The sequence below is a fragment of the Thunnus thynnus genome, chromosome 24 (genome assembly GCF_963924715.1).
Source record: "Thunnus thynnus chromosome 24, fThuThy2.1, whole genome shotgun sequence".
Classification (NCBI taxonomy): Eukaryota; Metazoa; Chordata; class Actinopteri; order Scombriformes; family Scombridae; genus Thunnus; species Thunnus thynnus.
The window spans coordinates 18,019,144-18,045,278 of record NC_089540.1 but is presented as its reverse complement, the minus strand read 5'-3'; the positions used below and the strand labels follow the sequence as shown (position 1 = coordinate 18,045,278).

Here is a 26,135-nt window from a genome sequence, read left to right as displayed (position 1 = left end):
AGAGAGAGACGCCCCCCTCCGGGCAACTGGCTGGAGGTAAACAGGCGTGGGCGTGATAATTACAGGTGCATTGTGGGATTTGTGGGAACAGTGATATAATGAGCTGTCGAGAGTGGGTGAGGGAGGAAAAGGATGAAAATGAGATGAGGCCCGGAGGAGAAGTAAGATCCTGAATAATGATGCATCTTTTTTTCTCTTCTTCTTCTTTCCTCTTTCTGTGTTTGAGAAGTCAGAGCAGGAAAAAATGGAAATGAAAAAAAAAAAAAAAAAGAAGAAGAAGTGACAGCAGCCACGGCCGGGTGTGGAAAATAAGCAGCTATGGGTGATGTTTCCATGCACACGTACACATCCTGTGGCGTTTATGACATGAAATTTTCACACTAACAAGTGGAATTAAGCTCAGATTCAGTTTGTTTGTTTCCACCCGAGCTTAAAGACCAACAAAATGCAACAATTTGGTTAATTTCTGCTTGTCTATCTTTCCGACAAAGTTTTCCATTTTTACTGTCGTTCCACTGCCTTTTCTTCTTCTCTGTTTTAATATTCTTTCTTCCTCGCCACGTTTCCTTGCAAGTATTTTTTTTTTTAATATTCATTTCTTTATTTGTGAGTGCAGGTTCAACAGACATTTTCAAGGTCTATTCATATTTCCCTGTTTATGACATTGTATTGTGAAGATTTGGTTCAACATATTATAGGAGGAATGTAATTCCAATACTCCCCCTCATTTGTTTATTCCAATTCCTCCACAGCTCCCCCATCACCCCTTCATCCACCCTCACCAGAGCTGGAAAATTACAAACAGCTGTATGTATTCCTTGCACATCTTAACAAACTCTCTGTGTTGAATGAGCAATAATAGAACAAAGCAACAAGAAAAAAATAAATTAAATTTTTAAAAAAATGACAGAAAGAAGAAAAAAGACAGGCGGAGGGGAAAAAAAGAAAATAGAAGTTTAGTCTGGCGGTAAGACCTTTGGTGAGTTGAAGTATGTTATGAAGGGTTGCCATTTCCCAAAGAATTTCTCAGAGTTACCTATCAGTTCATACCTGATCTTTTCCAGTTCTAGAAAAAACATGACATCCTGAAGAAGACGGCATCGTGCTAGTAAAGATGTGAAAGCTAAAGTGTCTAACTGAGTAGAGGTGAATAGACTACAGTCATGAGGGCCACCAAATATCACAATAAAAGGGCAATCTTTAATTTTAGTCCTAAATACTTTAGACATAGTCTCAAAATAGTCCCGCAAAAAATGATATAACTTTGAGCATGAATAGAACATGTGACTTAAGTTGCATGGAGATGTATGACATCTGTCACCCCTGTCCTCTACTTCTGGAAATATTTCAGACCAGGCTTTAGAAAAATGAACTGTATGAGTCCAAGTCGGGCACAGAGAGAGCTTGTATGGGTCCTTTTGATAGCACCTTTCCACCCTTCCTCTGTGAATTCTATGCCCAGCTCCTGCTCCCATACCACCCTTTTTTGCTGCAAACTAGATTGAATGCATTCAAAACAAAATGTAAAATGGGCAAGACAAGCATCATATCAACTCTATGCAAGACATTAAAGGATATACTCCTGGTTTACCATGTTTATCTTAATAGAACAGAAATACTACCAGCTTTAGAATCCAGTTGTGTTATATTTCAAAGGAAAAAGGAAAAATAGTGTGTTTACATCGGTAATTTGAGGATTAATCCACAAGTACATTTTGTTTTAAAGGTTTTAAACCTGTTTTTTGTTAGCAAAATTTAGCAATAGCATTATCACAATTAACCATAGACTGTAAATGCACCGTGCTAACCAAGCTAGCAGCTAGCATTAGGGTCAGCTCCACCCTCTCGTCCAAATATGGTCACTTCTGGCTCCTATTTTTTGCTCCTAGAGTTACTTTAAATAAATGCAGCTCAACAGGAAAACCCAGAGGTGGAAACACAAAGAGTTTTTTTTTTGTTATTGTGAGTCTTGCCTTTAAAGTTAATTCAATCACAATATTTGGACATGTGATTTTTCTGTTACCTTCACCACTGCATATTATGGTTTATGTGTTGCTTCAGTGACCTCAGCCAGGTGGATTTGTTTTGTTTTGTTGCATATAACAGAAATGCCACTACCATCCAGGCAGAGTTAGTATGTTTTTAGTATTCTCTTGTGTTCCTACAAAAAAACATTAGATCAAGTTTCCTGTATTGTAGCTTAAGCACTAAAACACAAGCTGAGATATTTTCCACTGCAGCTTCACACAATAAGATTGAGAAAAGTATTCAGGACAACTATTCAAACAAGCTAATTTTGCTTTTTCTGTTTATGAAATGTTTGTTTCTTAACCAGTGTTTATGCATCATAAATCTGACCCACAAGGCTGCTGGCCTACCTTGGTTGTCTCTGCTGGAGTCGCCGGCGGCTCCGTTGGTATTGTGGGCGTCGTTGAGGTACTTTAAGGCGGCGGGGGGGATCCTCCAGTCAAGAGCCTGAAGTCGCTCCTGGACGGCGGCGTCCTGCAGGATCTCCATCTGCCTCGCCAGCAGACGCTCCAGCTGCATCTGACAGACACAAATACTTCATACTTAGAATTAAACAAGCAGATAAATTGAAGAATACGTAAAGAAAAACAGAAGATTAGAATAAAAAAAGATGAGAATGGGGGGTGTTTAGGTGGCACATGAAGAAAATCAAAAAGTCCTTTTTGTACTTTCTTTGTGCTGTAATAACATATTTTAGGAATATATGGTGTAGTATTTTCCTTTCCACCTTTTATGACTGTCACGCAACTTCATGGACATTAAAATCACACTATAGATACCTAACTGCTTGAATATATATACTAAGGGAGGATATTTTATAGTTTATAAACTATATTACAAAGACTGACTGTTAAAAGTAAATATGATAATGAATAAAAACAAAAATAAAGCAAATATACATGTAATGAGCCAATTTCAGCTGCCAAAAGCTGACAAGCAACGTATAAACCAAGAAATTCAGTCTAACAGCATTAACACTCTCACGAAACTTCCTGGAAAACAGTTTGTCTTCAGTGGTGACCTCATGCAGCACTAGTGGGCGTACAGTATCTAAAACATCCAACCAATACGGTCATGACAGAAACACGACTCCAAATGAATGATAATGTTGCACTGTAACCGCTGGATGTGGAAATAAGCAACTTGGAGCGCAGATAAAGCATCCTCAGACAATGTTGATCTCAGATGTATTTCAACCTGATTTTTACTCTGGATTTGAGATTTGTAGTCTTGACAACATCACAGCAGGAAAATAAGACAAACAAGCAAGTCAGTACAGACTGACACCTCAGTTTCATCCAAACTGGAACTGAAACGTACAGGAATCACGGGTGTAGATGTGGGTATGGATGGTAGCTACATGTCCCTACTAATATTTTTACCAATCTCAAATAATCTATCTGCTTTAAACTCCACATAATGTTAACCGTATGATCTCTGCAGAGTTGCCAGGTTTGTGTGTTTTCTGCAAAAAAAGGGTGCTATTATGATTCAGAATGAAGGAGCAGGATATGAGGGATACTTGACCTGATGATCTGGCAACCCTCAACTTCAAGCTGTACGCACTGTTGACTAGAAGCAGCTGCAGCTGGAGTCATTGAGGTAGAAGTGGTTTGTATTTATACTTTAAGCGTTCCAAGCCTAACAGAATTGAAAACAACTTCACTAGACAAAACTAAGATCATTTGATATTATATTTAATTTCAGGCGTTAGGTGTTCCTCCCAAAAGTAAATCTGATCCTTTTTAAATAAGAACCAAAGTGTCAGTAACAGTTGAGCTGAGTTAATAATAATGTTCTGTAATCAATCCAAACATTAATCTTTGAAATTAGTGGGAGAATTATTTACTATTTAACACCATCTCTCCCCTTTTAAATGAGTGGATCAAGAGCAGAGTCATTACTGCATATGTGCCATTAAGACATGAACATTTATAAGCTAAATTAGCCACAGCTTGTCCAACTGATCTGTTTGTGACTGTCAGGCATCATTTCATTATAAATATCCTGTCAGCAGCAGCCTGAGCAGCATAGAGACACACAGACAGGTGAGCTCTGATGTCAGAGTGAAAGATCTCGTCATAAGTTCAGGAGTTGAATGAAAAATAATACAAATAGAAGTTGTTTTTGAGACGATTTAAAGGTCTGAGCATCACTGTGTCTCTGTCATGAAACTCTTTCATGATACAAGTCCAGTTTCAGACAACAAATGCTTATAACATTTTGCAGAGTCAGGCTCTTTATGTGTGTGTGTGTGCACATGTGAAGAATGATAGAGAGCAAATACACAATTATTTACTCCGTCCGACAACAAACGTCCCCACCAAAGTTAAAATGTCCGGTTATTATCAGTCTGCACATCACTGTCACTTTAAATTATCATAAAAAACACTTCATATCCTCCAGTAAACTGTAAAACGTTTGATATGAGCAGCAGCAGGTTCGGAGGGCCTGCGGTGTGAACGCAGCCATGAAATCTCTTCTTCTCCTGAATGCGATTTTTTTGAAAATCACATCAAAATGACAAGTGTAACTGCAGCAACACAAACACGGGCTGACACACCAGAATACACACACAATATGACAAGACATATGCTCACACATGCATGAAGTGGCACACATAAAGACATGAAGGAGCACGTGCGTTTCCACACAATCAACATGACCGTGTTTTCTGGTTAATGAGTTATCATAAAGCTCTCCTCCTACACTCCGGCTCTAATTAGGAACAAGCTTCAGCAGCGGCAGCAGCATGGAAACCAATAAAGAACATTACTGGGATCAAACTGGATCTTACAGCCACAAACATCTGCTGACATGGAAATCTGTCGCCATCACTGCTGACGAGAATCCTTTCAGCCCGACAGCTGAGGTGCAGATTATATTTGTTTGAGCAGGAAAGAGACACTGAGTGTTCATTATTTGTTCCCAATCAAGCATTATGATTGAGGGGCTTTCATGTACATGAGTATACGAACCCGTACCTCCCAAAATATCACCTGGTTTTGTTTATTTACAGCAAGACCAACATAAAGCAATGATATTTGTTGCTTAGTAACCACTTTTGTTGGTGGGAAACCAAAATAAAACTGAAAATTCATTCCTGACCTTGAAAAAAGTACAAAAGGAAGAAAAAGTGACTGACAAACGAGTACACTATCTGCTGATGAAGGCTGTGGGATCAGTTTGAAAACTCAGCCAAAAAGCCAGTAAGTGGCCCTTTGTATTTATGTGAAAACAAATAATAACAACACAGCTTTGCCTCTTATATGTTACCACCACCAAAAAGGTTATATTCACAGATCAGTCAGTAAATTAGCAAGACACTGTCTCTCAAAAATCTGTTATATTTATATTCTGGGGCTCTACTGGAATATCTTTGCATGATTTCCAGTTAAAAACTCCTTATTTATCTTCTACTGGTCTTTTATGCAGCCCCTCAGTTCAGCCTCTGTCTGAAACAGGCCGTTTTAGCTCCTGTCTCTTTAAGGCCCCGCCTCCTGATGAGCCCACTCTGTTCTGATTGGTCAGCTTCAGGAAGCTTCCTCTGGCTCTGGAGGCTACGTAAACAAACTATAGTAGCAGGATTTCACTTCTTTTTCTCCTTCTTTACTCCAAATGTCAACTTGTCAAATCCGTCCATACATGTACGAGACGAAATCCGATTCAAAATATGAGAGAAGAAAATATGAACACGTTGCAACCTTAGCAACAACCTTACCAACAAAGGCTACATTTGTGGACAATCGGACGTCATCGCGAGGAGGAAGTAGAGGTAACTTTGCAAACGAAGGATGTTGACTTGCAGGGAGTATTTTTACATACGTTCCAACATCAAAACAGTATAAGAATGACAGAAAATCACAAAAAGCATGATATGTCCCCGTTAAGGTTTTCTCACAAAGTGCTGACGTGATTTGAAGGACTCATATATTCCACACTACACAGCAGTTTGAGTGCTTTCTAGTTTCACATTTATATAAACACATCTGTAGGTTTTGTGGATTCTGGAGGTGTTAAAACACAATCAAAGACAGCAACAGTTTCTGCCCTGGATTTAGTTTTAGTTTTCTTCGCCTACCTGCAGATTTCGTCCGATGGTTTCCTCTCCTTTCGACTTGGCGCAGGCCAGCTGCTCCCTCAGCATCTCCTGCCTCATGTGGATGGCCTGCAGCGCCTCCTGGATGTCGAAGAAGTTCTCCTGAAGATGTCGGAAAGAGAGAAACATGTTTACGTCACATTTCTGGGGCGGTGTTATGAAGTATTTATGGAGTTCCCTGCCTCGCTGAGGGTGGTTTTACATCAACAACCATTGTTTAAGTGATATTTTTCAAATACTGTTCTGAGTGGAATTATGTTTTTTCCTTCAATTATACAGTCAAATAGCAGCTTAAAGGTCAGATTTGAAATCAGGATTGCTACCACTAACATGTCCTCTGTACTGTTTTGGGGAATTTGGGGAGTTTAATGACCCGCGGAGGAGTTTAAACTCTACAATTATACATAATTTTTTAAATCTGGTTTTGATATTTCAGTCAATTCTTCAAAATGACAGTTTCTAAGCTCCAGAAAACCCATTTTCTTGGTATTGTAGGGAAGGATTTTAAAGAAATGGCATCAAATTTACAGAAAATATAACATGAATATATAAAATGTAAAGAAAAAAAAGATTGTGATTTTTTTTTGGTAGTTAGTTTTATTATTACTAGTTGTATTATTGTTATAATTAATGGTAACTATGGTTTCTATGTCATTCTGTGCATCTTTATCTCATTTCTCAAACTAGTTTTTACATAATTTGACAGATTTGCTTTTGCTTGAAATGTAATTTTCCCTTTTTTGCCATTACTTTGAATTTGACCTTTTCATCTTGAGGTGCCATATTTAACTTTATTATCATTATTATAACAACTTCCATTTATTCTAATACATATATTTATGCACCAGTATCATAATATAAATAACTGTAGGTATTCTCTTTTGCTGTCTCAGTTTACAAGTATAAATACAGTAAAGTTATTTATTAAAAAAAAACTACTACAACCACTAACTTGTATTACAAGTATTACTTCTGACTAATTAAGGACCAGGAATATATTCCACCCACAATATTTGCATTTCCTCTAATCTTAGAACGACTAAACTGACAAACTTTTTTGGGTTTTCGGGACATTTTTTGATTCTGCAGAAAAACTGCCTGAAACTGAATTTGGCAGGAATTCCCCCCTTTAGGAGCTCCTAGTAGGTTTTTTTTTTTTTTTTTTTTTTATGAGCAGGTGCTGGTTCATCTGCAGCTCTGCTTCTTGGTTGAAATCCCTTCAGAGTTTGCGAGCCACACATGTTTCCGATCATCGGTTTACAAACTGAGAGGAGCCATTCAAAGAAAACTCTCAGCCAAGGGTGTCAGGAGATTAACGCTGAGAGTCCGCTTTGTACTCTGTTCAAGGATGTTACTGCCGTGTCTGTTCTGTTTTCCACTGCTGATAACTTCACACAGATCAGCTCCATCTGCCACAGTTCTGTCTTTGCAGGTTAGGCATTTTAAAGAATCACCCAATAAATGAAAACAGAAAAATAACCTTCAGCTATTTCTTCAAGTTTGTTACGAGCAGCCGAAACTACAGGGGTTAAAGGTTACATTGCAAAGTTGATCTTTAAGTGATACTCTGCCTCATAGTTCCCATTTTCACTTCTAAAAACACTTACAGGAAGTGATGTGTTTTACATTTGTGGTTTCTTTGGAAAAAAAGAAAGAAAAAGAAACTAAAATTTCATCAATCTAAAAAAGAAAATCTAAAAATAGAAGTTTCAGTCTCGCACCAAACTGTTTGATTGACAGGTGAATTATTGTCATTATCAATTAATTTGCTGATTATTTTCTCAAAATAAACAGATTTTTTTGCTTGGAAACAAAATTTTCCAAAGCCCAAAATGTTATCATCAAATTTAGAGAAGCAACGATCAATCGATTAATTTATCAACATTTTTGATAATCGAATAATCGTTTAAGCAAAAATGGTAAAAATTCACTGGTTCCAGCTTCCCAAAGGTGAATATTTTCTGTTGTTTTAAACTCTTCTATGATAACAAACTGATTATCTTTGACTTTTGGGTTGTTAGTCAAACAAAACAAGACGTTTTTCACAATTTGCTGACATTGTGAAAATAATCAGTAGATGAAATAAGTTGCAGCCACATTCAAACAGCTTCTTTTGTGCGACTAACAGCCCAAAACCACAAGACATTCAGTTTGCTATCACATAAGAAAAAGTAAAGTAGCAAAGCCCCACAATTAAAAAGCTGGAAATGAGGAATATTTGGCATTTTTTGCTTGAAAAATCATAATCACAATTAATCGATTATGAGAATAGTTGCCAATTAATTCTCTGTAGCTCAACTAATGTATTAATCGTCAAATCGTTTCAGCTCTAGACTGGTGATCTCATGTAGGTGTGAGTGCAGAAACAACACCGCACTGCATCGTTATCTGATAGAAAACTGCAAAAATAAAGAAAATCTAATGTAAAACAACAGAAATCTGTATTTTTTGAGTTTCAGGAAGTAAAAACATTAAAGTCACAGCGTTAATCAGACCTCACCTCTGTTTTAATCCTTTTAGGTGACGGCTCGTCTCTGTCTCCACAGCGAGACCTGAAGAGAAACATCAGGAAATACTTTAATTTTAGGTAACAAAACACTTCAAATTCTTCATTTAATTTCACTCCCATTGTTGAAGAGAAGATGATAACTATTAAATCAGTTGGAGAAACACAAAAACAAGACAACCGGCTGATTCCAGTTTTCTTTTTGGAGAATTTGGAGAGCTGAATTTTTCCTTTTAAGTACTTTTTTCTTTCAAATAGTGAAGATTTAAGGTGCGTTTGTTTTTAAAGCATGTCATGCCAAGATACATGGACGGCTCATTGAAATTCATAAGGTGCTTGCATCCATTAAACCTCAAAGGAACCATGAAACATGTATTAGCCTGTCAGATTTCAATAAGCAGAGATCAAACATATTTACAGGAATAAAGACAAAAAAACTCATCTGACAAATGTAGATTTTAACATCACGAATAATGACGTCTTCAACGCTACAAGAGGGAAACTTTTTTGCAGTATATAAATGTCAGTGTTTGTTAGCTCTTACTTGCTGGTGCGGTAGGTGTATTTGTAGGTGACTTCTCTGGAAATCTGCCGGGCGAGTCCGAACAGCTCGTCTCGGCGTGTCAGCAGAGCCATGTCCCGCATACAGAGCTGAGCCGCCGCTTCGTTCACCGTCAGCTACAGATCAAACGAGTCAGTTTAGACAAAAACATAAACCTCAGTAAACCTTAAGGATAAAATCATTCATCAAGCATTTTTCTGAAAATGTTTTTTTCTCGGGGACAACCTCATGGAGTGTCAGGTGTTTGCCGTCCCTCCTCTTGGAGTCGAAGCGTCCGTAGATGGCGCTGTATTTACGAATCTCCTCCTCCCTTCGCGGGTCGTCGTCGCTCATTTCAAAGATGTGTCCGATCATCTTTGCCAGTTTCTTGTTGTTCTTCAGCTGCTCTTTGACCTCAGCCAGGTCTGTCTTGGCGAGTCCTGGTGCCATCCTGTCCACACACTCCAGGACCGACTGGACGGCCGCGGCGTCCAGAGCCTCCAACGCGTCTCTCGGCGAGGACGGGGAGCCGAGGTCAGACGGCGACAGGCTGTGTTCGCTGTCGTTGCTGTGGCCCGACCAGAACCGAGCCTCGCTGCTGCCCTGAAGGGGCGACCCTGCCGACACTTTGTCCCGCGCCACATCCAGCTTCCCCGGGTCGGAGCAGGCGGCGGCAACAGATTTGGGCATCTTGACGCTGGCTGTGTTGGCGCGGTCCTGGGAGCTGAGCAGTGTGGGCGAGCCCTCGGGCAGCTTGTAGACGGGGATGCTGCAGACGGGCAGCGAGGTGAGCGGCTGGTTGAAGATGGCCGGGTTGGTGACCCAATCACGCAGCGCCTTCTGTAGGCGGCGCACATGCAGCGGCTTGCTGGCCATGCCGACGAGGGCCATGATCTCCAGGAATTCCTCCTCCCCGGCCTCGCACAGCTGCTGCACGTCATCGCCGCCCTGCTGGATGAAGGCCTCGTAGTAGTAGAGCAAGTTTGCCCGCTGCAGGATCCGGTAGAGCTGCAGCTCACCCAGGGTTCTCGGCAACACCGCCGCCATACCTGAGAGAAGAAACAGATACATAAGACCTCAGATTTACAGAAAATGTGAGCAAAAACATATTATGTAAAGGAACAGTTTGACATTTGCTTAGATGAAAAGATTGATACTTCATGAAGCCACAGCCAACAGCCAGTTAGCTTAGCTTAGCATAAAGACCGGAAACAGGTCATATTGTAAACAAATTCACCTACAAGCCCCTCTAAAGCTCACTAATTAACATATTATATCTTGTTTGTTTAATCCGTATGAAAACCAAAGTGTGGTTTTACAGTTGGTCACGTGCTGGACTTTGTTACCTTTGGACAGAGCCACGCAAACAGCTTCCTCCTGTTTCCAGACTTCATGCTAACCAGCTGCTGGTAGTAGCTTCACATTTAATGCACAGATATGATGTCTTCTCGTATAATTCCTGGCAACAAAGCCGTTAAGTGTATTTCCCAAAAATGTCAAACTCTTTCTTTAACTCGATAAACAGTCAGACACAGTCAGAGTTGACAGCTTAAAGGTGTTTGTGTTTGCGCTTTAAAATGTTTGAATAAGTCCAAGTTATTCAAACAAGTCCTTCTCTGTATGCAGGGCCTGAATTCCCCCTGTTGAGCACCAAATGTGAGAAAAACCAAGTTGTCCTTTATGGATAAATCAGCCAACCTGCCACTAACTCCTTCAGCAGATTTAAGTTTTTTTCCACACTTATCTTCAACGTTTCCTTGCTGCTTAAACGGTTCATTAACAGAAACAAAACAGCTACTGAGTGAATGAACTTTAATAAAAACTCTAAACCTGTTCTTGTCTCTTTACTGGTTATCATGTCTCACCTGATTTTTGCACACAAATTACCATTAAAACTGACATTTCCACAAATAAAATGAATTATTTTTGGACTGTACACATTATTGGCAGGCACATGATTTTAGTTTATCAGGCCTCGGCAGGTGTGTATAAAGGTTAAATATGGCACCTGGATGGACGACTTTTCTGACTTGAATGCCACAAGTGCCGCACATTTTTAGCATGAATGGCACCAGTGGGATTGTCAAGTTTTCTGCTTCATTGCCATATCAAACAAAGGCGAGGAGAGGATTAGGCAACCTACATATTCTCATATTTCATGTTTCATGTACTGTATGAGAGACAGGTGCAGTTAAAGACTACAAAATTCTCGTGTACAGGTATAATTTTGTGTTTCTTATGCAAAGATATTTTTGTCAGGATGCCTTTTTGTATTTCTAATGTACAGTTTTAGCTGTCAGTGTGTCTCTACTGCATATACACGAGATTTGGAGAGATTCCACATGTACAGAACTGTATAAAAACTTTTCCTGGTTGGGATGTTTGCTGCCCTGACAGCCCGTGAGCTTTGTAATCATCTTCAAGAGTGACATTAATTCGCTTACAAACTCAAATCTGGGTAATACTCGTCAATACCTGCCACCTTAAATTGAAAGAAACCAAAGTGGAGTTTTTTGAATGAGGTTTTTGAGTCCAGCAGCCTTCCCTTCCTATTCCTTCCTATGTGCATGTGAGGCCCTGCGGAGGCCTCGCTGACAGAGGAGTGGCAGTCAGCAGGCCCGGGTTGCTGGGAGGACCACATGCCTCTCTCCACCCCTGCAGGATGTGTAGGTGGTGGGCTCGCCTCGCCCAGAATAGGCGCAGAGAGCCTCAGCCCAGGGAGCCAGGCCTCGGCTCAACCCTGGCTGAGTCGGGAAAAACGACAAAGACAAACGCTGCCTGAGCGAAGACTAACAAAACGTCACCTATATGTAGATCATCTTGAGTTTTACCTCCACTAGAAGCACAAGTACCACTGATACTTCAACTACTACTACGGCTGATTCTGCAAGCTGTAATTTAGAGGTCAAATGAACAACAATCTCATATATTTAGAGTAGATTGAGAAAGTAGATTCATTCACTTTTTGCACACTTTACTGTGTTGTAGATTTAATCTTAAATGGATAAAACTGAAAAGTACTGAGTTAAGGGTTTGAATACTTACATGAACGACAGATTTCCGTGTTTTCACTTTGTTTTTATGGGTTATTTAGTGTAGATCAATGAGTAAAATCTTTTATCCATATATGATTAAATCAACACAAAATTCTGCTGCGAAACGTTCTGCCGTTTGTAGACGAGATACGTCACAGAAATCAGACAGCAGATGTTGTTTGTTTGCACCAAAAAATAAGAAAAAATAAAAAGGTAGTGTAACATCCTATCAAATGCTCAAATACAAATAACATACATGTCTAAGACTATTCTATTCTTGACATATTATGGATCATGAGCAGTGATGTTTTGTACGGCTCTGTTTCTGTTTCTGAGGATCTACTCTGCAGCTCTCTGACATCTAACAGCATTTTTAAGTCAAGATAAGTTTGATAAATAGTTCTCTTACATTCGTGAGTAAAAGGGAAGGATTTTTTATTTTAATCTTTCACTTAAATCCAAAATTGTACTGTCAGCAATAAATTCAGACTCAGACTAGCAACAGACAGTAAGTTAAAAACACAACCAGTATGATAAACAATGATTCATTCGCTTTCATTTGAAAAACTGCAGCTTGCATGAAATTTTATCTGCTAGTCCAGTTAACCTGATCACACCATTCACTAATCACTAAATGCCCTTTATATGGTTGATTTATCAGTAATTTTAAAAACACATAAATGTATTATGATATATTGACTGTCATGTTTTGAAAACTGACCCTGGATCTGCCATGAATTAACCTGCTGTGATCTTAAGTGACGCTTCTTTTATAAACTTTTCTCACAGTTTCCATTTGGTTCTGTTAAAATGCCAAATTGTTTAGTTTGAAGTTGTTATCCTCAACTTTTGTTTAGTTTAAGGAACAGAAGGCTTTAGCACCCTGTGCGTGTTCGCTGTAGCCGGCGCTATAAACATTAGCCTTTAGTCGCAGTCGACTTCATGGAGTAGAATTTGCAAACTTAGTGCGCCACAGTTTGGATTCAAGTGTGCGATAGTTTACCCTGAAATGTGAATATATTGGAGTCAAACCTGTAAACACTTTGAGGTCTAGAAAAGCTATTTTTTTTAATCATTTTGCTTCTTTTAGCACATAGCATTCATGGATGCTATACCATCACATCCCAATCTTAAAAAAAATGCTGGGTACCTTTGTCGTCAAACACAAAATGAACTTTTTACAAGTTTCACCACTCTCATTTGGAAACAAATCCAAAAACGCTTATCGCTTACTGAAAACACCTTTTCGGTGGTAAATGTTGTGAACCTGACGAATTTCCATCTGCTGTATATCAGTGTTACTGCTTGTGTCACCAGAATGCAACATGTGGCTTCCCAAATGAAAGTAGTGATACAGAAAATCTCTGAGGAAGAATAACGTCATGCAAGACCAGGAAGTTCATCATGTGCAGCATAAGCGTGATGATGCGTCAACTAATGCTGATCTGTGACTAACATATGGCAGGAAAAGATAACATTTACTGTACATCTTTCCTTAGTGAAAGAATCACTAAATATCTCATTATTTAGATTCATTACAGCAGTGTAAATCTAAAGGTAAAGGTGTTTCTTTTTGCTTTAAACATATTTTAGACTCAAATAATGTTACAAAAATGTAAACTAATTCAATTCAACTCAAAGCCCTGAACTCAAGCGCTACAAATTAACAACAGTTAATATACCAGATTCTCGTTAAACCAGACCCCGTTGAGATATTCTTGAATATTGAGCTACAGCAGATAAATATCACTTTATCACTTTAATATAAAAGCACTTCTCATATTTTTTTTATTCCACAAGAAAACAGCCATCAAATATATTACTTTGTGACTGGGAATAACTTTTTAAGCATGTTTTTTTAATGTGTTGACTTACATGATGTAGACACACGTCTGACACATCTGACACATCACTAAAGCTGGATTTATACTTATATATATATATAGACACACCCACACACACACACCCACATATACATATATATATATATATATATATATATATATATTTAAACCAGGTGTTGTTTTGTACATCTGCGATTGGGCTGTAATGTGTTTTTGTGTCTCATCCTATTTTATTTATTTATGTATTTTAAATGATGTTTTCCATTGTTGTCCTCGTCCTGTGTTGTCAGTTATCCTGTATTGTACTCTTTCTTAACACAAAGATCATTTTCTACAATACTTGAGATTCTTTTATTTAGTTTGTGATGACTTGCAGTCGCTGTGTTTACATTTTTTCGTTTACTGTGATAAGCGAGTGCCGATTGCAGCGACCTGAAGCTTTTTGTTCCTGAAACAGGAGGAAAATACTGAGGATTTCTTTAAGTTGCTTCATGTTTTCCTCACTATTAAATAAGAAAGTTGTTGGAGAGAACATGAACAGCACAAGCTGACCAACTGCTTTTGAATCACTGAAAATTATAAATTAACTGAGTCGACTAATCGATTAGTCGTTACAGCTTCTCAAATGTGAAGACTTGCTGCTTTTCTTTATCAAATATGACTGTTAACTGAATATCTTTGAGGTTTTGGACTGTTGGTTGAATAAAGAGAAGACATTTCCTTGAATTGTGGGAGTGAGTTGAATTTTTGAGCAGATCTATTCAAACTATGGCAGACATCTGCGTAGCCTGCGAAGCTTTGCGGTAAGCCTTTAACGCAAACTATAAATCCTCATTAACGTAACATTTAAACCAATGCAAAGGTTTACATGTTCACTTAGTCTTCAGATTGTAAGAACTGCTTTTAAAACTTAACTGCAGATTGTAAATTAATTAAAGATTAGTCGACTAATCAGAAAATTCACCAGTTTCAGCTCCTCAAATGTGAAGACTTGCTGCTTGTCTTTGTCATATATGAAGGAAACCGAATATGTTTCAGGTTTTGGACTGTTGTCGGACAAAAACAAGACATTTGAACACATCACCTTGATGTGTGAGAAATAAAAACAGGCATTTCTTTACTATTTTCTGGCAATTCATAGACTAAACAATGAAGTGATTAATCAAAGGAACCACTTTTTTCTACCTGCTTCTATTCAAATGCAAGAATACGACCAGCACAAAGGCTGTCACTTCTGTTGAAGCTGGTAGCAACAAACTGTATCACTACACTGCAGTGTGAAGGTAGATTATTGTCTCTGTGATCAGTAATGTTCACAGGTAAATTGCTGCTAAAACAAACCTCTGCCTGGAGAATAAAATAACCCTCATAGCTGCAGCTTTAAAAGCATCACAGTCTTTGTTTCTACTAATAAAACAAAGCTTTGATTCATTTTCTTTTAAACAGCTTCCATAATGCTCATTGTTAGTGTGTTAGTTCATCAACCATCTGCACAAACACTGCTCACATCCAACAGCCTGCCATCTTACTCCAGTTTTATCACAGCAGATGTGTGTGTGTGTGTGTGTGTGTGTTCTGGGTGTAATAGGCGTCTGTGAATGGGAGCCTCTAATTGAAGTCCTGCTTCACAAAGCGAGTTTAGCGAGTTCGGCTTTTCACCTGGATAAGCGAGGCGTGCACTGGCACAATGGCACACACACGCACACTTAGATTACACACACATGTAGTTTTCCAGGTGAAGTGCCACGCAGCAGGATGGGGTTCCTCCTCCTCAACCCCCCCTCAGCAAGATGAGGAATACTTTGATTTGTGATTCAGTACATTTCCCCAATTTCTCAATGCTGCACAACTGTGCTGCAACTTAATCATCACTAATCACTATGATGACTTGGAATACAAAAACGTGCTCACACAGATGAGTGTGTATGAGCTGTCTTTAGTCTCTAAAAACATTTTAAACACCACATTTAGTAAAATTATAGAGTGAATATTGCAGAAAATGGCTCTAAAACACAGAATATACTGAACCCAAATGACAAATCCTATGATAATTCAAATAATTGCACTATAACTCCCATAATGCTCATTTATCAAGCATATAAGTAGCTATAGTTGTGCTTTAAGGTATGTTCATGTCTTAAAGCATTTCTATAATATTCACACACAGACTTGTAGTCTGTATATGATGCTCACTATTGGGTTTTCAATGGCATTTGAGCTATTTTTTTTATCGCTATAGTGTAAGTTTACGTGATCCTCTATGATATTTTTAAGCATTTCGTACAATATTTCTGTAGCAGCTGACCGTTTTGTGGTGCTACAAGCTCGCTACCTTTGCACAATGTGGCTGTGTAGGGAATTAAAGCAGCAGCAGCAGCAGGTAACATGCAGGATTAAATCCTGTGCGTTCATGTCTAATTGTGTCTACCTGGTGAGTGTTTGGCCCCCTTTGGTCCGCCCTGGTCCGGGTTTTCTTCTAGTCCTCGCTCTTCTGTTTATCAACACAAAGCCTTGGTGTCAATATAAGCAAAAAAAAGAAAGCCCGCAAAGAAGAGATCCCACAGCACAGCCGGGCGCGTAAAATGAAAAATACAAATTTAAAAATAAATTCCAGGCCAAAAAAAAAAGAAGCCAAAGAGCGGACTGCTTGTCTTTGCTTGCTCAGACCGAGCGACACTCCTCTCCTCTGTCTCTGTCTCTCTTTCTGGAAACTTTTTCTGTCTCCTGCCGTTGAGAGAAAAGAGGAAAAAAAAGCGCAGAATGTCAGAAAAAGCCGCTGACCTTCGTGCGTCTTTCGGTGCGTCTTTTTCCTCCAAGTGTGTGTGTTCGCCCGACTACGCTGAGTGTGTGTGAGTGAGTGAGTGTGTGTGTGAATATGTGTGAGTGTTTGAGTCCTCTCCCAGCGTCTCTCCACTCCCCTGCACTGTTAAACTATCGTTAAACCACCCACAGCCACACGCACACACTTCCTGCCTGCGCAACACAATAAAACCACCGGTGACGAGAATGTAGAAAAGTGAGAAAAGTTTGTGTCTGTGCATTATGATTATATCCACAGACCACTATTAAAATGAATATATATGCTAAGTTCTCACATTATAAGAAAAATTCCACCTAAAATACATTTATTTACTGATTTTTATAAATGCACTTTTGTTTGACTTTGGATCTAATAATCTGATCTCAGTGTTGCACGTTTTTTTAAAAGAGCAAAAATAAAAATACCCGTAAAAACATTAAAGCTTTATTACATGGTATGATATTTAAAGTTATAAATCTTTCTTCAACAGTTGAGTTTCAAGAATTTTGACCTTTTGGATATAGAATTTCATCATTTTCATCATTTTATTAGACATTTGTGTGAAACTTTGTCACAATTAGCCTATGAATTCTTAAGTAATGGCCAGAAACATGTTTTGTGAGGTCACAGTGATCTTTGACATTTGACCACCAAATTCTAATCAGTTCATCCTTGAGTCCAAGTGGACGTTTGTGCCAAATTTGAAGAAATTCCCTCAAGTCGTTCCTGAGATATTGCGTTTACAAGCGAATGGGACGAACTGTCATGGCGCCGAGGCATAAAAACACAAAAATGATATAAAACACAAAATATAAATGGTTAAAAACAGACTTCACAAGTTAAAACTTTTTTTTTAAATAAGGTTATTATTAATAAAAATATAAAACCATAAAATAGTTTAGATCCTACATGTAATTAATATTAAAGAGCAACTTGCAGGTTGAATTTTTTTACTGGATTTACAGTTTATGTATCATGAAAATGATCCTGTTAAAGGTTAATGTGTGATTTTATTAGTTTAACGAGACATAAAGGCAGAAATTTGAGCAGCACCTTTAAAACAAGCTTTTGTTTCTCCAACAATGCCTCATATTACGTCACATAAGGGAGTCGCTCTCCCCTCCCAGCTGCAGTACTACGTACTAATGAGTCAGAGGGGTCATCACTCAGTGAATTTGTATTTTTTTGCTGGTCATGATTTGCATTTTATCATTTTTCATCGTTGTGAATAACTGTGTTTGTCCAGGCTGTAGAATTTCCAGACAGACTTCACTAATTAATATGAATAATATGAACGGTATATGTAAATAATCTCCTCTATGCTTATGTCCTCTTTTAATGTCAACTCAAACTTGTCATGTTTTTGTTTTCTCAGCTCTTCCTGTCTGTTACGCTGTACGTGCGCGCAGCTTGACGCGCACCACACTAAAGTGGGATATTCCTCTCTCTCTCTCTCTCTCTCTCTCTCTCTGTCTTTCTCTCTCTCTTTCTTTCGCTCTCTCTCTCTCTCTCGCCCACGCTGCTCCCTGCGTGACGCAAATCCGTGCGTGGGCGGACACACGGGGCGTGGGAGGCTTTCTGCACGGAATACCAAACACAGGCAGGTTCAACACCCACAGACACACAGCAGTTTGCACACTTCATGCTCTCAAACTACATCATCATTGTGGAGACTATTTACTTATTTGCTGCTGAACAGTAAATATTTTTAAAACCAATAGTCAATAGTTACTGATATTGATCACATACATGCATGAGGTGTAACATTACCTTAAAATAGTCGAAATGTTTCTCCTTTTTCTATAAAAAGGGCAAATCTGTCTGCAAAATGAAACTATTCATTAAGTTTCTATAAATGGTGCTTATATGTGTATGTTAGATACAAGTTTTAATTATAAGTACAGTATATATTTTATATGTACAATGTGTCCACATGTATATTTTCCTCATGTAAAATATGCGCATGTATATATATTTTTACATACAGTATGTATACACACTATAAGGCCATTAGATATCAGTATTAGTATATTTGATATATTTATATGTATATTTTTTGTATACAGTATCTTTTCTTTATAAGTATATATTGTATGTGTCCACATGTACATTATTATCTGTATCTATATGTGACGTATAATTATTGTATTAACATACATACATAGTATATACACACACATACATATATATACATACATATATACATATATGCACACATACAGTATATAAATGTATTTATGTGTATATACGTATGTATATACAAGAATTACATCATATATACATACACACACATACATACACATATAGTGCATATGTATATAGACACACTGTGTATCTTCAGGTGATGTGTAATTCTTGTATATGCATATACATATGTATATATATGTATATGCATATACATATGCATATATATACTGTATATACATACATACACACACATACATGCATACAGTAAATACAAGAATTACATGTGTCACATAAACATATAGACACAGATTACATATGATGTACCTATATACAGTATATATACAGTATATATATAGTCTATATATATATACACACACGTACATATACATTTATAAACATATATAATTCTCTGTGATCTGTCTGTAGTTTTTGATAATATATGTATTTTCTCTGAATGGTGTATGTTTATTTCTATTGTTGCCTGTTTGAATATGCACATTTGTTTATATAAAACTTGTAAATATGTGTATTTTGTCTAAATTAAAAATGATTTCAGGCACATATTGTATACGTATACATATAAGGTGTAACATGAAAATAATGTAAATTTAGTCTATATAAAATGCTAATATGCAGTGTGAATTATGTAGTAAAATCACAGTTTTGTACATGTACATTTAATTCTGTATATTCATATTTGTTATATGTGATGTATCAACATAATGTCCTTTTAAAAATATGTATGTGTTTAATTTCTCTGTGTTTATGTATACATTCATGCTTTATGATGCTACAAAATTTTTTTGAAAATTCAACATTTCCTGGAAATTTAACCACAAAGTTTAAATATGAAGGACAAAAATAATGAATCATCATGAGAACTTGACATTAGCAGTGAAGTAACAAGTTTAATGCTGAATTTGACATTTTTTGATGGATATTTGGAAACTACGTAAACTGTACACAAAGGGACACATGGGCATTTAAAAAATTTGGTGGAATTTTGAGGAAAAAATTTGCTCTCGGGCATCACTTTCTCTTTGACGTGCTCCAGAAGAAAGAGGAAATATTCCAGCTGTGGTTCAAACTTTTCTTGAGGGTTCCTTGTTTTGGACAATTTTCAAAGGAATTACGTTGCAAACTTAGAGAAAAAAATAAAGAAGAAACACAAAAACATTCCCAACACCTGGCATAAACAACATTTCCTGAAAAGGGAGTTTTCTAGCACGCTCACGCTCAAACACGTTGATGTTGTTTTTAAAATGCATCTGTGTGACATTATGAGTGTGACGACACATGAAAGGAGTGTGTCGTCGTCATCTGACTGATATCTGTATACTCAGTTTGGTCACGTGTGAGTCTGTAACGTTGAGCGTTGCGCAAGTACGTCAATGAAACAGGGGCTGGATGCAAATGTTCAATTCAGATTTCACAAATTTTTACAATCAGCAGTGATGTGACGGCGCATGCAAATGGTTTCCAACACAGGGAAGTGGGTAGCAGGAAGCCCTGGGCACAGTATGTGTGTGTGATTCTCACTGGTTTTGCTTGTGGCTGATGTGCAGCTAAAAACGGGTTTTCCAAATGTGACTGAGCTGATTTCTATCTGCAACACTTTGACAATATTGTTATATTAACTTTGCTCCTTTAAAGCTCATTGAAATGAACTGATGAACACACACAGACAGAAAGGATACTGTGAAGCAACCACAGTGTTTATAATTATAAGAGTATAAATACTACAGTGGTAAATCTATATAAAGTACAGTGCACACTTTCAATTCAGCTACTATTCATACATATACTGATACTGATACAACCAACACTGCTACCACTTAACTGCTGCTATACTAGAGTATTACTTCTCATTCTACTTCAACTAACTAAATACCACTACTACTATTACTGCCATTGCTATTACTCAGTTACAACGACTAACACAAGAACTGCTAATTCTACTACTGCACCTGTATTTGTACAACTGATACTGACACTGAACTCCCACTAGTACTGCATAAATTAGGTCGTATACAAGTCGCACAACTATTACTTCTTGTATGAATACTACTACCACTACTGATACTGCTGCTACTACAAATTACACATCTGCCTGCACTACTGCTACCATAAGTCCTTAATTTTACAAGTACTGGTACCACTACTACAATTACTGCTGCTGTTGCTACTGTACTACAGTGACTAGTACTACAGTTACTGGTGCTGAAACAACTAGGCTACTACTAATTGTATTTCTGCGCTGACTGCACCTTTTTATGGTAAAGATACATTTCTTAGAAATATGACAATAAAGTACTACAGCTACTACTCATACAACTCCCTCTAGTACTGCAACAAGTAGGTGTTATAAACTTTGGACTACTTCTGTTGCTACTACTACTACTACTTCTTGTACAAATCAACTGCTTTGACCACTGCTATTGTTACCACTAGTGCTACTGATACTACTATTACTGCTACTGTTACCGGCACACATGTTACTAATTCTACTACGACTTCTCCTTCTAGTGGCATCAGTGCTGGTTAGTTTCAAGTATCAAGACATATATTACTACTATTACTTTCTTTATAAGTGATATTAGTAGTATTGAAATTAATAGTTCCAGTACTAGCGTGCTTCTGCTATTACTTTTACAGCTGATTTCAGTATAGATTTTATATTCTCATCAGTGAGCTGAGACTCCTGAAGCTTCACTTCCTGAATGATCTCATGTAAACACCAATAAGTAGGTGAAAGGTCAGAGGTCACAGCGTCCATCATCAAACATCTGAAATGAAAAATGATGGGAGGAAAATATTCCTGCGACTGCAAATGAAATTCACTTCCTGCAGCTTCCAAAAAACTGCCATAAAACCAGCCAGCGTACCGAGAGAGCAAACACTCACACGCTAAAAAACCTCCACTTAATATTTGCATGTAAGATGAAGCCCACCCAAAAAAAAGCAGAGAGCTTGTAAACTCTCCTGGCAGACTGCAGAGTGACGCCCTCAGCGCTCATCAGGGCCCCGAGCAGCTCAAATCAAATCTCCACACGATCACTTTGACTCTGCCTGATTCCCCATCAACGAGCTATTTTGGGGAATTAGGCCAGCCACCACCACCGAAACACCCCGGGGACCAAACCAGAACGGCTTTTGTCAATCCAAACCCCCCCTCCCACCCTCCAACATCCTGCCCTCCCACCACCACCCCCACCGTCATTACATCCCGAACACAGCAGCAAAATAAAATAAAAGAAGTACAATTTACACTCGACGCTGCAGCTTCTTTTATGTGTCTTCAAAAGCCCCAAATGATGAGAAAACTAGTATTTGTAGTGTGTGTGTGTGTGTGAGTGTGTGTGTGTGTGTGAATGAGGGGGCGGATGGGGTGGGACTGCTTGCTTTTCAGATCCTCTAATTAATTTCAGAAGGAAACTAAAACAAATATCAAAGCAAAACTGCAGATTATGCTGGAATTTTAAATCTTACAGTAACTTTGTTCCTGTGGGACACTGATACTAAAATGTAAAATATACCTCCAAAAAAACCTCCAAATAAACTAATTTATGATATTTGTTTAACAAATATAAATTACATATACTATGTGAATATTATAGGGTTAATATATTGATAGAATAGAAGCTGTAAACCCTTTATGACATGTGATAAACTGCAAAATATGACTGAATTAAAGGAACTTCTGGTGAGTTTTGCACCTTTTTCCAACAATGTCTGCTGTTCAATCCCAACTCAAGGTTCCCTTACTAGCTTTTTAAGGAGCTAGCAACTGTATGACATGGTCTTCATTAGCAGAAGGAGTTATGATTTTATTTATAGCACTTTTAGGACTTCTTGTCCGTATTAGCGTTAAAGTTGCTATAATCGATATCTTTTAATAATAATGTCTACAGAATTATCAGTGACTCTGCAGCTTTCTAGTGAGTTTCAGCTCATTGTTTAGCTGTCCGGCTGCAACTTTACCGTTTTCGTTCACTCTCAGCACGTTTTCAGACAGCTGCGTAAAAAACAGTTGCTTATCTCCACGTCCAGCAGTTACGGAGCAACATCATCATCATGCATTTGGAGTCGTGTTTCTGTCCACCTGGTGAATGTAAGTCCAGTATTCACTCTCTTTTAGCTCTGTTTTTGCTCTCTACCAACTCCTGAGGGAAATATCTGGCTCTTTAGCTGTTAAATGCTCCACTATGTTCACCAGCTAGTCTACAGGTAGTGTACAGTGACTTTTTTTTAGTGTTTTCTCTGAAAACAGCTGCCTGCTGCGGCCCAAAACGACGCTATGAGAGCGCTGAGAGTGAACCAGAACAGTAAAGTTGCAGCCGGACAGATAAACTATGAGGTGAAACTCACCTTAAAATTATAAATTCTCTGTAGGTTCATCACTACAAGCGACGCCTGGTATTAATAATAAAAATATCGAGGCTGAGTGTGTTTGAGACCCATACATGAGGCAGGAATCCAAGGTCGGTTTGTTTGTATGTTTAAATTTTACAAAGACAGAACAAAATTATTAACATCAAATCAAACCTCAACAGAAATTGTGTGTGATAAAAATAAATCAAATATTAAATAAGGAAATTCACTTAGAGGACACCTGCAACATGGCTGAGGTCAAAAAGACAGAACAAAGACAGGAAGGAAGTATATATAGCCTCTCATCAAGGTGAAGTTATTGCACTTAAGGGTCATGTGACTCATGATCATGATCATTCTTTACAAGCCACTTTGAGACACAGACTTACCTCCGCTAACGTAGCAGTAATAGTAAAAACTAGGAGAAATAAACTCCAGGTCTGCTTACCTTGTGGTACGGTTGAAAGCTCCGGAAAAAGCGAGTAAGTGAAACTTGAGTCGGGAGTGTTTTGTCAAGCTCCCAAAGTCAAGCATGAACTTTCACGCTTAATGATGTGTTTTCCAAATGCACACATGGAGCAGGTAGGCAGGTAGGATTCCACACCGCCCACCTTCAGCCTTGAAATCCACGTCTGGCTGCTCTGTGTGTGTGTGTGTGTGTGTGTTTGTGTGTGTTTGTGCTCATATATATGTGTGTTTGTGTGTGTGTGTGTGTGTGTGTGTTTGTGTGTGTTTGTGCTCATATATATGTGTGTTTGTGTGTGTGTGTGTGTGTGTTATTATGCAGATATGACCTTCTAACGGCGTTCCGATGGATCAGCCTCCGAGCAGACGGGGATCAAATCAGACTCTGAAAGGAGTTGAGAAGAGGTGGAATATCAGCTTCATATCTCTCTCTTATGACCTCCCTCGCTTTACTCCCCTTTCCCTCACCTGCACACACACACAAACACACACACACACACACAAACACACACACACAAGCACACACACACTGTACTCAATATCTAACAACAAGCACCAAACAAGAGCCAATTAAAACGATAGCGCCGGCAGGAAATAGGATGTCCACCCACACTGTGAGGTAGGTCGACACCCAGGCTGCCTGTTCCCACAAGTCCCAGTTTCACAAATTTTACACCACTGCCTATCCCTGCTCCTTACTGTACAACTCCTGTTGCTTCTTTTCTGCACAGAGAGCTTGTTGTCATGATTGTTTTCACAGAGGACAAAAATCAGATCAAGTTTATCAGCCAGAAATACACACAAAAAGACGTAAAAACTGATTGTTTTTGCTCCAGAATTGACTTAAAAGCTACTTTTTTGTCCCTTAAAAGAGCAGATCAACATCTTGGGAAATGTGTTTTATCACTTTATGACCAAGAGTTACATGAGAAGATTGATCTTCCCAATAAAGTAAAGTAAGGTAAGGCCAAGAAACAGTCACATATACACCCATAAAAGGGTGAATTGTCCTTTTTACAGGTGGTGGAAAGTACCGTACCTAAGTACAGTTCTGAGGTACTTTTACTTTACTTGAGTATTTCCATTTTATGCATCTTTATACTTTCACTTCACTACATTTCAGGGTGAAGTATTGTACTTTCTAGTCCACCACATTTATTCCACAGCTACTTTTCAGATCAATATTTTACATGTAAAACAGATGCTTTTATATTTTTTTCTACATTTGTAATTTGCTGTCGATCAGTGTCAAAAAATCTACATTAAATCTTCTTCGATTCAAATGTTTTAACAACAAATCATGACAAATTCCAAGAGTGAATACTCTATACTATAGACTAGAGCACTATAAATCTGTATACATTATATACAATAAATATAACACTGAGTGGGGACATTAGTACGTTTTATTTTTAACGCAGGACTTTTACTTGTAATGCAGTATTTTTATGCGGCAGTATTGCTGCTTTTACTTAAGTAAAATATCTCAATATTTCTTCCACCACTGCTTCTTACACATTGGTTTCTGTACAGATTTAACAAACAAGATATAACGTGTTCATTAGTAAGCTTCAGAGGTGCCGGTAGGTGGATTTTGTTCCCTCTGGTCAGAGCCAGGCTAGCAGTTTCCCCCTGTTTCCAGTCTTTATGCTAAGCTAAGCTAACCAGCTGCAGACAGTAGCTTAATATATACAGTACACACATGACATCTAACTCTCACAGATCCAACAAGAAAGTAAATTATCGTGTATTCTTGTACTAAAACAAACACAGATGGCAACAGCTGCTTGTTCTGTTTACATGCGGAGCAGTTTGCGCTGAGATTTTTGGGTGGAGATCCTGGATGGAGAGACTGCTGGAGGTGAGTGAAGTTCAGGTTCTGGCTGGTCTGCGTAGCTCTTTCCAGCTCAGTCATCTTTTCCTCTGTTTCAGTTTGCTCGCCATTTCCCCCCCGTCTTTTATTGAATTAGCTGTACCCTGATAGACTAGTGACGTCAATGGTCGCAAGTATCAAACATGTTTAAAGTCCTCCTCCACGCAAAAATTCATCTGCTGAAGGGGGAAAGTTAAATCTGAACAGCCGGGCCTACGAGCGTGATTTGTGACATCACAACTAGTTTGGAGCCAATCGTGGTCCAACATTCAACTTGCATAAGTGTGAAACTTGAAGCCTTCAGTGTACAAACACTGATTATGGACTTTACAGGGAAGGAGGAGACATCTTATGTGCAGCAGGAAAACTTCTGAAATGAAATATAT

At 38.3% G+C, this 26,135-nt stretch overlaps 1 protein-coding gene across 2 annotated transcripts in view; it reads right to left on the bottom strand.

The window, feature by feature from the left end:
* nab1b (NGFI-A binding protein 1b (EGR1 binding protein 1)) overlaps nucleotides 1-24,351 on the bottom strand; it is a 29,633-nt gene extending 5,282 nt beyond the window's left edge. The window contains exons 1-6 of one of the 2 annotated variants that reach the window (XM_067583654.1): nucleotides 24,206-24,351; nucleotides 9,421-10,223; nucleotides 9,178-9,311; nucleotides 8,628-8,679; nucleotides 6,110-6,229; nucleotides 2,379-2,547 (exon numbers count right to left, since the gene is read on the bottom strand). In XM_067583654.1, the coding sequence (XP_067439755.1) occupies nucleotides 2,379-2,547; nucleotides 6,110-6,229; nucleotides 8,628-8,679; nucleotides 9,178-9,311; nucleotides 9,421-10,221 (1,276 nt within the window). In that variant the 5' untranslated portion in view covers nucleotides 10,222-10,223; nucleotides 24,206-24,351. Of the gene's footprint in view, nucleotides 1-2,378; nucleotides 2,548-6,109; nucleotides 6,230-8,627; nucleotides 8,680-9,177; nucleotides 9,312-9,420; nucleotides 10,224-16,481; nucleotides 16,983-24,205 lie in introns of those variants that run through there. The other variant, XM_067583653.1, reaches the window with a different exon arrangement.
* Between the last annotated feature and the right edge of the window lie 1,784 nt (nucleotides 24,352-26,135).